This window comes from Dendrobates tinctorius, unplaced genomic scaffold (assembly GCF_039654945.1).
Source record: "Dendrobates tinctorius isolate UK_male_01 unplaced genomic scaffold, ASM3965494v1 ptg000133l, whole genome shotgun sequence".
In the NCBI taxonomy this organism is placed as follows: domain Eukaryota; kingdom Metazoa; phylum Chordata; class Amphibia; order Anura; family Dendrobatidae; genus Dendrobates; species Dendrobates tinctorius.
This window is the reverse complement of record NW_027361801.1, coordinates 14,407,872-14,420,519: the sequence shown is the minus strand read 5'-3', so window position 1 is coordinate 14,420,519 and position 12,648 is coordinate 14,407,872. Positions and strand designations below refer to the sequence as shown.

Below are 12,648 nucleotides of genomic sequence, written 5' to 3'. Positions count from 1 at the left end.
ACTCCGCCCCCACCACTGATTGGCCTATTCACATATTAAGCTGCAAGTCAGTGGTGTGGGCAGTGAATTGATTCAGAGAACTTCTAGATCTATAACAGAGAAAATATGGATTCTATTAACACTACACCAAACAGTTCAGTAAGTGACACACTGCTGGAATCAGGCTCTCTGCCCCTACATTATGCTGCTATAAAAAAAACCTGCTGACAGATTCCACACATAGGTATATGTTTTGTTCCTGACTGAATTTTCTGTCATGCCAATATTTAGTGGGATAAATATAATTATTTGTAGCTTTTATGCATGTAATAAAAAGATGACATCAAGCTAGGAGCTGATCACCTGCTTATTTTCATTATGTGTTTAATTGATAGTGTTTCCACTAGTATTACGTACATACTACATAGCTCAGGCTTTGTTGAAGGGATAATTTGATCAGAAAATAACGTATTGTTTAAATCAGATTTTTGTGTTAAATATTTCTTTAGAATTTTGGGTACTTTTTTTTCACCACAATCCGTATTAAAAAAAAAAAAAATTCTTGACATTTTCATACTGATTACTGGGGATGTTCTATCCTGTTCTTTCAGGAAATGCACATGTACATTAGCCTCACTCAGACTCTTACTTTTATATTGAAGCATCGAGCATGTGCAAAGGTGATTTTGAAGGGAGGGGGATCATGCAGATATGTGACCTCACTTATTGTGAATCCAGCTTTATTTTTAAAGATCTTACCTATCACTGTAAACCTGAAAATGATCACGAAACTGCTGAAAACTCTTCCTGAAACAACAGGAAGTAGGAATCTAAAACATTCTTATTGGTCAGGGTGAAAATTGCAAGATTTCTCTTTTTGTTTTTAATGAAGACCAGAATATTTTTAAAAAATTGCAAAAATATAAATACACATACAGTATATATGTAACACAAAAACCTGAGGTCATTTTCTGATGACACATTTCCTTTAAAAATGTTTGAATCAGAGGGGACACACTTCTAGCACATGTAGCACTTCCAGATACAATGCATTCTCTCATCCAGACAGGCAAAATGAAACCATTCGGTCAAAGAAATGTGAAGATTAATAGTTGATAATTACTTATAGAAGGTTTAGTTATAAAGGCTTAGAAATGTCTAATTCCATGATGGCTGAGGATGGTTGAGTTGAATAAAAGCCACATTGCGTTCCTTTAATGGGATTGTCCAGAATTAAGAAAGGGTCTGCCATATTTCTGAAACTGTACCGTGCATGCCTGTGTACGGTGCCTACAACTACAGAGCTTAGGCTCTGTTCACATATCCATTTGTCTCTCCATTTTTTGATGTTTTAGAAGCATAAAGTGAGCCAGTCTAATGAATGGTCCTGAAATGTCCTCCACTTGCATTATTTCCATCTATCCGTGTGCACAACTTTCTTTTTCCCCGCCAAAGAAAAAAAATACTATGGGAAATGATCATGCGTTGTTAACTGTTTAACAGATACAAAGAGGAAAACTAAAGTTAATCGAGTAAAAGAATCACTCCTCCACAAATCAAAGTCTTTATCCCCTTAATATATTTCACTCATCATATTATACGGCACTGTCTACTTACAATTGCTCATTTTATCTGTCTACCCAGTTATTTCTTCTCTTTTCCATTAGTGAGTTTTACAGTGATGACTCATGCAGGGAATAGAAACTTCATCTTTCTACAGAGAGCTTAGCAAGGATTCAGCTAGTCGGTTTTTAATCACGTGATGAATGAGATAAGAGACAAATTAACTGGTTAGAAAGGCAAAATGAACAATTGTAAATACACAGTGCCATATAACATTATATATATATATATATAATTTTTGTACAAATCTGTGCTTTTGTTTTCTTTTTAAATAGCTAATTCATTACAAACGGATGAAAACTGGATAAGTAAGGAAAGCCTTAGCCCATTCAAAAATGAGATGCAGTACCAGATGCAGTGCTCATAGACTGGCATGATCCTGTTTTGGGGAAAAAAATGATTCTTTTTTTATCCTGATAACCCCCCTAAACCTTTTCCCAGTGTAATTTTTTGCATAGTAGTACAATAGTTATCATTTCCCGACAAAAGATTCTAGAGAGTATGGTATCTTCCACTATCCCAAGGTGAATGCATTCAGGTGTGAAGTGATATGGTGTTCAGGAGATAATGTAGGGAACTGCAATGCATCAATGTGGCAAACCTCCATACACGCGTACTTTGTTCCTAGACGTATCCATGTGAGACAAGGTTAGCAGCATTAAAGAAGGGATTCTTTGCAGTTACACTCAGAATTGCCTTAGGCTTCTCTTACACTTACCGGGTTTCTTGCGGCCCGTTATTGCGGGTCTTCTTTGCGGGCCATACCGCTGCAATTTTCACGGTCTGCCGCAATAAAGGACCACAAAAAACTTGCAGATCGCCGCTTTTCAGGTTTCCAATACTATAGAAGTATTGGTGTTCCGCAAAATCGGAAGTGACGGTGCAGGCTCAATTTTTTTTCACGGCCCTCACGGCCATATGGCACACGGCGCTCAGACTAATTTTTTGCAGCCCTATAGAAATCTATTGGGGCTGCAAAAACGGCCAGCAAAAACACGGTAAATGTAAAAGAACCCTAACATTCTCCAATTCTTGTTTTCTTTTATACAAAATAGAATAAATTCTCTATATAAAAATGATTAAAGTATACCTCTAATTCTCCACTATACTAATTATTTTGTATTTCCTAAAGTCCGGTAACTTAGCTGAGCCATTAGTCCTGTTTCTTCAACGCAAGTTTCAAAGGTTCTCTGTACACTGTAAGCACTTTTTAGGGTATGTGCACACGATGCGGATTGGGCTCAGGAATTTCCTAAGCAGGTTCTGCATCTCTTGGTAGAATCTGCAAGTCAAAATCCACACGTTTTTTATGAGGATTTTGTGCGAATTTAATGTGGATTGTCATGCTTTTTTTGGCCTGCGGATTTCTATAATGAAATGAGTGTTGAAACACAGCGGAATCCGCACAAAGAATTGAAATGCTGCGGAAAATAAACTGCTGCGGATTCCGTGCGGAATTTTCCGCTGCATGTGCGCAGCAATTTTATTTTTCCATTGGTTAACATTGTATGGTCAAACACTTGCAGATTCGCAACAAATCCGCAACGTTTGCACATTCCCTAAAAGGTGATATCCAGGACTTTGTGAAAAATAAAAAATGTGCCTAAGCAGTAACGGGCAGGTAGTTGCCATTCTTTGCCGACACAGAGCAGTCACAGACCGCTCCTCCCAGCGATGCAGCCGCCTCTGCTGATGTCACATCAATAGAGTGGCGGCTCCTTTTCTACTCCGCCCTATTGACTTGGCGAGACTTCCGTCGTCTCACCCAATTAGGCAGCAGGAGTAGGCTGTCAATCAAAATGACGTCAAAGACCCCACCCCATCAGCAGAGCGGAGCAGAAAAGATTCCATCTTAGACAACCCTTTTAATAGCACAGGAAATAATAAAATGGCTGTTGTAGGGATTCACGCTCTCTGGTAGGCATTAGGTAGCGATCCCACAGGCACCTACATGTCTGTGCAGGCTCACCCGAACAGATTACAGTCCTTTCTCCCAGAGGAAACTTTATACACAAAAGAGGTACCGTCCTACCAGTTTTGGCATCCCCTTCATCCTGAGCTCCAGCAGCTTCCATCGCCAAACAAAAGTGTTCATCTCCATGCACCGCTCAATCTGAACAGGCTGCAGCTTCCACACATTACTCTGCAGCTCCAACAGACAGACTGTTCAGCTTTCCTTGCTGACCCATGCAGACGCCATTCAGAGAGACCCTGTCATGTTTCTCTCCCAGCTACAGCTCACATTTTGGCTGTTCACTCACCAGCTTGAACACACTCCACTCTGCTTAATATTCAGCAAACTGACACAAGGAGAACCCATTTACTGGTTCTTAGTCAAAGCTAGCCAGGTGCCGCTAATTAAGACCTACAGTGCTAGGATTTAACCAGTCCTGCCTGGCTTTGCTGCTCTGTTTAAAAGCCTTTTGTTATGGACAGTGCAAGAAAAAGCTGCCTCTCTTTGATCTCAATCAGCACTCAGCAGCTAAAGGGTCCCTGCTCTGCCCAACCTATAAATGCTGGTACTGCTTTAGCCAATCGTTGCAGATGATGAAGTGATGTCAGAGAACAAGGCAGTATTTTAACAACTTTTGCTGTATAGTTCTGTTATCATCTGACAGCAGCATGATTAAGGGGTAGAGTCCCTGATTTCAGTGATGTGTCACTTACTGGGCTTCTTACCATAGTTTTTCTTAAAAGCTGTTTTATTTGCTGCAGAACTCCCAGTTCTCTGAATGCTGAGCTCTGTATAACTCAGTCCACACCACTGATTGGCATCTTTCTGTGTACACTGTGCATTGCCAGAAATCTGCCAATCAGTGGTGGAAGTGGAGTTTTACAGGGTTTGCAAATATGGAGGAGTACACAGAAGCAGAATTACTAGCCTTCTAGTTATAATCTCCTGCTGATAAAATTATGATTTTATCAAAACTACAACAAGCAGCCCAGTAAGTGATCTATCGCAGGAATCGTGGTCTATGTCTCTACATGAGAGTATATGAATTAATGGGGCTTTTAGTGGATTTTATGCACTGCTTAACATGACAAACAATTACTCGCACATCAACAGATCTGATTTTTTTAATCTATTCTTTGTCTGCAAAAACATGACATGTGAACAGTCACATTGACTACAATGGGTATGTGTTAAGTTCGTAAACAAAAAAGGGATAAAACTTGTATGAGGAACGCCAATGTCTGAATAAGGCCCAATCCAGTGGCTTCCATATTAGCCAGCTAAGGCTAAGCAACGAGCTTGGATTGCCCATTGAACACCAGTTAGTAAGTCTGCAGATTCACCTCTAGGCAACCCACAGCAAATTTAAGTGCCAGTGTTAGGAAATTATATTTGGTAGTGGTGGTGTCAGCACAGCCATTTTTCTGTTTTTAATCTTCATTACAAAGATCAGTTTGTAGGTTGTGCTGAGACGTGTAGTTTGGCAATAACTGGAGGATCATAAAGCTTTTTTTTTCTAATAACTGCATTGCCCATGAGTTCCAGTGATGACACTAAAGAATCTACAACTTAGGTTGCAGCTACTACTCATCCATGTTATTACAATGCTGTGTGATCAGGGTAGTCATGTGTATCTTGCCTTAGAGGTCGTGATGTCTTTTTTTTGCTCTTAGTGTATTCCTGCTGCTCTCCTGAGTATTCCTTTTTATTTTTATTTTTTTAAATCTGCCATACGGTCCCAGAGATATGGACCTTTTAATTTAGTTCAAATGTTTATGGTCTTTACCAAGTGGGCATTGCTCACAGGGTAATAATGCAGAGCAGCCCAAAGACACGCCCCAGAGGATCTTGTGAGCCACACCCCTTAAAAATAAAAGGTAACACTGAATAAAAAGGCCCATACATCTGGAACCGTATTGCGGATTTAAGAAAAGAATAAAGGGGGATACTCAGACGAGCAGCATGAAGAAAATAAAAGCAAACACTGGCCACTGACCTTTAAGTTAAAGGTATCATTGACACATAACATATATTTGCTTATATTTGTATTGTGTTTTGAAATGTGTTAGTTTCCTTAATTATAATTGGCTTTTCCCTTTTTTTCTCTTTTTTTTTTCTTTTATAACGCTGTCTTGCTTTGCACTGTGATTGCATGCTGCTCCCGGTGTAACCTTCATGGTGATGTCACATGGCTTGCTGCTGTGATACCTACCACGCTCCTCCAAATCCACCATGTGTTGCTATGGTTACCATTAACCCTCCACCCTCCTGTATGTCGCTTCCATGGTTCCCTCCTGAAAAGTACCCATGATGCACGGTGCTACGCCCACCACTGTGTCTGCAGCAACAACACCCGTCACCAGCGTGCCCTTCGCTGCAACAGCTACAGCCAATCAGGTTTGGCCCTTTAAATAGCTTTATTTCACATGTAGAAGCCTGGCATAATGTGCAAATAGCGTAATATATGCACCTTGCGGATAGGTGGCTTCATGTGAGGAGAGAACGTGCTCGGATAAGGTGTTATCTAAGCATGCTCATGTGCTAACCGAGTGTCTTCGGCGTGCACATTCGCTCATCACTAGTGGCTACAGAAATTAATGATTTTCATCACTGTATAGATATATACTGATCTATAGTTTTCTGTATATCTATACTAGAAAATATCACTTTCATTACTAAGGGTTAAAGCTTCTGGAGCTTGTCCTGAGGTGCATATATCTGATGACTATGACAGTTCTCTCTGCCGAGTGCAATATCTAAGCTACGAGAAGCGGCTCTCGTATACTATAATATTAGCCTTTCATCACAGGCTCAGGATCTGATCTATTATTTGCGAGTACTCCTTATGACGAACTAATAAAACCCTCTATAGATCTCGTAAGATAGTCACGTAGTCGTCATTTAAGTTCATTAATATCACTAATTAGTTCAATAGTTCCATGGTTTTTGCTAAAAAAAAAAAACAATAACTAACATAGGATAACGTGCCCGGCTGCTGCAGAACATCTTGATGTAATTCATATGAGGCCTGCATGTTTTTCGGTAGGCGTCTATTTGCTGAGATATGTAATCCTATAAGAACTTGAATGTTTACAAGTCAAAGTTTGGAATTGAGAATCACACCTAAAAATGTGAGAGATGATGACAAGTTATTATAAATGGTTCTAGAATTTTTATGTGTTATAATCTAAAAAGAACAAGAAAAAACGTAATCTCCTGATAGACCTTGTTCACACAGTGCAATTTTGGTGCAGTTTTTTATTTTAAACTTTAAATAGAAAGAAAGTAAGAAATGTGGATTTTCTGGTTCTTCAAAATAAATCGCAGGTGCTCCAGTGACATGTTCGAGTCCTCGCGCCCGCAGGTGCTTGTTACAGGAGTTTGCTGAGGGTGCGCCAGTATGCGCAGAATATCACGAGTGCTCGAGTGAGATGTTAGACAGCCATAAAACACGCAGGGGTTGCCTGACCAACACGCGCAATTCCCACATGTTTTGTGGCTGTCGACCAGCTGCAAAACATGCGGAACAAGCACCTGCGCTCATCACTAATACTCAGAAATCTATGGGTGCTGATGCCACATACTGTATAGGCCAATGTTAGGCCGGTATATGTCAATAGACCAAATTATGTCAATTCAAAGAAATGAGTAAAACAAATTTTGGTGCAAAAAGTTTGTGACTTTCTGCTATTTTTACGCCAGTCCTGGCAACGTTTTGAAAAATGGTCAGGGCTTTGACCAGGGCATGGCCATATGCAGCAGACAAATTCATCATAATTCACGCCTCAGAGTGGTGACTATGATGACAACAATGTATGACAGTCCGTTACTGGTCTACACTTCTTATTTTGGTGACCTTAAAGGCTTGTGCAGACAACTGTTTTAATCGAGTGAGTACTATTATATTATTCTATGGGGCCGTGCACATGTCCGATCTTACGAGTGCACTGCGCTACTAGTCGGGTTCTGGCCAGGAGTATGCGTATCACTTACGTACCTACAGGTCCCGGCTCGAAATCGGTGAATCCCTGCAGCGCACAGTGTGTGCGCTGGGGGATTCATGCGTCTGCAGTCACTCAGAGTGACAGCAGACGTATTATTTTTGACCGGGCAACCCAATTAAGGCCACGTTCACATGTTCAGTATTTTGTCAGGATTTCACATCACTATTTGTAAGCCAAATCCAGGAGTGAGTGATAAATACAGAAGTGGTGACATGTTTCTGTTAGGCCGGGGTCACACTAACCGACGCAAAATACGGTCCGTAGTTTACAGGCGTAATACGGATGAATTAACCCTAAATAGTGATCCGTATGTCATCCGTAAGCAAGGTGTGGTCGTGTATTTTTCGCATTTTCGCATGTAAGCATCCGTATGTAATCCGTATGGCATCCGTATGCCATCCGTATGCTGAGATTTTCTCGCCGGCTTGCAAAATGGACATATAATGGAGCCCTATGACAGGTTTTATAACACAAGCGAAAGAATAGATATAGACGCATAGAATGCATATATATATATACATATATATATATATATATATATATACACATGTCATTGAGACATATATATTTATATTTCACAGAGTTCTTCATAGCAGAATTGCCGCTAATTCAATTGCCGGCTTTTGTCAAATCCTTCCCCAACCCGACATGAAATGACACATGGTTTACATACAGTAAACCATTTCATTTCATGTTTTTTTGTATGTCTTTCATTAGTAATTAGATGAGGGTTGATGTGTAAAATTTGGGAGGTGTAGGTGTTAATTTAAGGGGTTAATTCGTTGTAAAACAATGTGTGGGCTCCTGCGGTAATTTGTCAATGCAGGAGTCCACACATTTTTTTACAACGAATTAACCCCTTAAATTAACACCTACACCTCCCTAATTTTAAACATCAACCCTCATCTAATTACTAATGAAAGACATACAAAAAAAAACATGAAATGAAATGGTTTACTGTATGTAAACCATGTGTCATTTCATGTCGGGTTGGGGAATGATTTGACAAAAGCCGGAAATTGAATTAGCGGCTATTCTGCTATGAAGAACTCTGTGAAATATAAATATATATATATGTGTCTCAATGACATGTGTGTATATATATATATATATATATATATATATATATATATATATATATTCTATGTGTCTATATCTATTCTTTCGTTTGTGTTATAAAACCTGTCAGTGTGAGTTTACTGTATCGCGCACTGAATTGCCGGCTTTTCTAAAAGACACCGGGTGCGTATTTCTCGCAAGTCACATGTGTGGTCCGTGTGTAATGCGTATTTTTAGCGCACCCATAGACTTGCATTGGCGCACTACGGGCGTAGTACGCTGACAATCGCAGCATGCTGCAATTGGCACGGACCGTAGAATACAGACGAGAAATATACGGCTGATGGGAGCAAACCCATAGAGAATCATTTGTCCGTGTGTAATGCGTGATTTTAACGCCTCTCACTCGTCCGTATTCCTCTCTAGTGTGACCCCGGCCTTATACTTTTCCTCTGATTGTTCCACTCCTGATTCTGACTTACAAATACTGATGTAAATTACTGACCAAATACTGATAGTGTGAACATGGCCTAATTCTCCACATCCGAGAAAAAACAATCCCACTCTGATCACAGAGTCTGATCAGAGTATTATCAGATGAAGAACATACAGGTGTCTGCACCTTCCCTCAGACTTCTTTACACATTAGTCTAACATTGGCCATTATCGACGGTTTCACCTGACAGTCGTATGTGAATGGTGGAGCCTTCATACTGTTCCCACTACAATTGATGCCGACTGACAGAAGGACCCAGCATGTCCAATTTTGGACTTCCTATTTTTTCATTCTTTAAGAGATGATCTGTGGCCAGAGACATTTGGCAGCAGCTCTCTCATAAGGAACAAGAGAGCGCCCGGTCACCTGAGCGCTCCAGTGTTAGGGAGAGTAGAGCCGAAAGCTGCCGACCACTCCATCAGCCAAACCATCGTTGACAGCTATCTCACGTTTTTTACGGAGGGTTTGTCCAACGCACTCTTCATCAGGACTGGCTTACCAAGTGTCAATCTTCGTGAATTGGGAGCCTTACAAGGAACAAGGATTAAAGGGCTATTTCCATCTTTATAGCTTATGTATGACATATTGTAGGTATCTGAAAAATGCTGGTTTCAATATGGGGTCCATCATCCACCTAGAGTGTGGGGTTTCATAGGACACCACTGTCAAAGGTGAAGCTACCATTCATGTGCAGCTCTCACCATTCATATCTATAACATTGCTGGGCAATTCATAGGTAACACAACTCATATATTTAGGCCATATTTTATGTTTTTTTGCTATTTATTGCAGATTTTTTCTTTAGAAAACTATAAACAATATACAGGTAGTGATGAGCGAACGTGTTCGGATAGCGTGTTATCCAATCATGCTCACGTGCTAACCGAGTGTCTTCGGCGTACTCGGACAGTATGTTCCAGTCCCCGTGGCTGTTAGACGGCCGCAACACATGTGTGGAATGCCTAACAAACACACTCCCTGCATGTGTTGCGGCTTTCTAACAACTGCGAATCATGCAGCTGCGGGGACTCTGACATATTATCCGAGCACGCCCAAGATACTCGAATAACACACAAGCATGCTCGGGTACCACCTTATCCGAGCCCGTTCGCTCATCACTATATAATGGCAGAAACTGCAACAAAACCTGCACTGTTTGAACAAGGTCTATATAGATATTATGTATATAGGAATTTTACAAATTGCCCATCATGCTGATGTAGCAAATCTATCTATTCTGTAACCCTGGTCTAAATGTCTTTTAACACGATGAAAATTGTATACATATAACCGAAGACTATAAATCCTGATATTCCTCCTTTTGTACGTAAAGCAAAATGATAATGGCCCCTTTGTTTCCCATAGAGTATTGTCAGATATCACATAATGGACCAGGTATAGAGCAAAGTACCAGCAGATGGGACCTGCCCTGTGCATAGCAAGTACTGCCTTAGCAAATAGACCCTGACTTAACCTACAGATCAACGCAGGGTTGACTAGAACTCATGCACAAGCCAAATAAATGCTTGCCTGGTTCCATTACCTAGAACCCGTCCTGCAGGAAACACACGGCTGTGACTTGCTGATCACAGACCCAGTTTTCCATTCACCACCATTTACGGCAATCATAAATAGCATTCTCTCCAGGAAAAAAGTTTTAATTTGAAATCTTTTCCACTGTAGATGTCCCAATTTTCACTAGATGAACTGAATAACAGCATGTATGTATCACAGATCTTACCAATAGAACAGTAAGTTTGTTTTCATCTTAACATTAACGTATTAACTGATTTCTTATATATGAAAGCATTTGATGGGACTACTCATACAATTAATGGCCTAGCGCTCCGGTACAGAGCTTTTATTCTCATTATATCTGATGATGGATCCTTTTGAGGTCAGGCTTTGACTTCTTAGATAGGATCAGATAATGCAGCTTCTAGGGGTTTATTCTGCACTGCTCTTACCACTGCAATGATTGGCTTGAAGGTTGCAGCAGATTTATATGCTTTTTTTTTTAGATTGTTGCTTCCATAATATGTTGCTTTTGTGTTGCTTTCCGTGTTAAAAATGGACCAATTTTCTAGATTCCAGATTTTTTTTTTCATTTTTTTTTTTTAAAAACCTATTTTTTTTAAACGTGAAATCCGAGGTTTTATTTGTAGAGTTCGATATCCGGAATGCAAACTATGTGAGCTTGTAGATGTGTTTATCAAGAGATTTTTTTTTTAGTCCATGTTTGGTCTCAAGGGCCTTTTTTGTATGTTCTACAAAGAAAGTGTATTATTACAAGATTAGGAGCTAAAGAGATTTATATTAGTAAAGGAATTTCATGAATCTCCTAGAACTTGAGCATAGATGTAATGTCATAGATGTAAGGTACCATTTCTAATGGCGTTGAAGGGACGGTAACGTGTAAATAGATGCGAACTAGGCTCTTCAAAAAATTGAAATGTTGCAAAACTGAGATGCATTATTACATTTTGGAACATTTCCCTGCAATTTTTTTTTAAAGGGAACTCTACATGATGGCAATACCATATGTTACTTTTAGTACACAGGGTACTGATTCTCTTAAAGGGAACCTTCCAGGTTCAACAATACTATGAATTTGCAGATGTAGGGTTAATCTGTAGGTTATTAGTGTTAGGTAGGTGCCTGGCTGCAGTAATGAAAGTGGGGCACTGAGGAGAAAATGAGCTCTTTTCCTAAAGGGATCCGCCGACTTTCAGTCAAGTGATTGCAGCCATCACTCACAACATGGTCAGCCCTACAGTGTGTCAGTGCAGAGCTGGCTTTCAGTCGTGTGATTGCAGCCATCATTCACCACACTGCTGGCTGTACAGTGTGTCTGTGCAGACATGACTGTTAGTCATGCGATTGCAGCCATCACTCATCACTCAGCCGGCTCTACAGTGTGTCAGCGCGCAGCTGGGTTTCAGTTATGTGATTGCAGTCATCACTTGCCACACAGTTGGCTCTACAGTATATCTGAGCAGAGCCGGTTGTCAGTCAGTGCCGGGGAGTGCTTACAGACGCTGCACTCTGTTTGGTGAGCAATGACTGATATCGCACTGGTGCGCCTGCATTACTGAAAGCTGGCAGATCCAGGAAAATACAAAGTTTATGTGCCGCACTTGCAGTACTGTGCCCAGGCATCTATATTAACCTGAAGTCTAACCCTTTACCTACTTGTCAATAGCGTTATCGGACCTGACAGGTTCCCTTTAAGGCTAGTTTCACACTAGTGTTTGGCAGAGCTGCGGAGGGCTGCGTAGTTCCTCCGTGAAGCTCCGCCCACTGCCGCACCTCCTCCTTTCAGCTCCGCCTATGTCTGCATGCAGCCTGCGTACCTATCTTTAACATTGGGTACGCAGGCCGTGCGGATGCGTCCGCATGCATCATTTTGACGATGCGGCGACAGCAACAAATGCAACACATTGTGTTCAATGCAGGTCGCCGCAGCATCAAAACGACGCAAGCAGACGCATCCGCATACATTCACATGGCCTGCATACCCAATGTTAAAGATA

At 40.7% G+C, this 12,648-nt stretch overlaps 1 protein-coding gene across 6 annotated transcripts in view; it reads left to right on the top strand.

Annotated features, from left to right (window-relative positions):
• Positions 1–12,648, top strand: part of MBNL3 (muscleblind like splicing regulator 3) — a 210,834-nt gene that overhangs the window by 193,302 nt on the left and 4,884 nt on the right. For 4 of the 6 annotated variants that reach the window (XM_073543495.1, XM_073543499.1, XM_073543497.1 and 1 more), the window contains 2 exons: positions 5,859–5,953; positions 10,799–10,866. The exons of 1 other annotated variant lie outside the window; for it this stretch is intronic. In XM_073543495.1, coding sequence (XP_073399596.1) covers positions 5,859–5,953; positions 10,799–10,866 — 163 coding nt within the window. The remainder of the gene's footprint in view (positions 1–5,858; positions 5,954–10,798; positions 10,867–12,648) is intronic. One more of the 6 variants, XM_073543501.1, reaches the window with a different exon arrangement.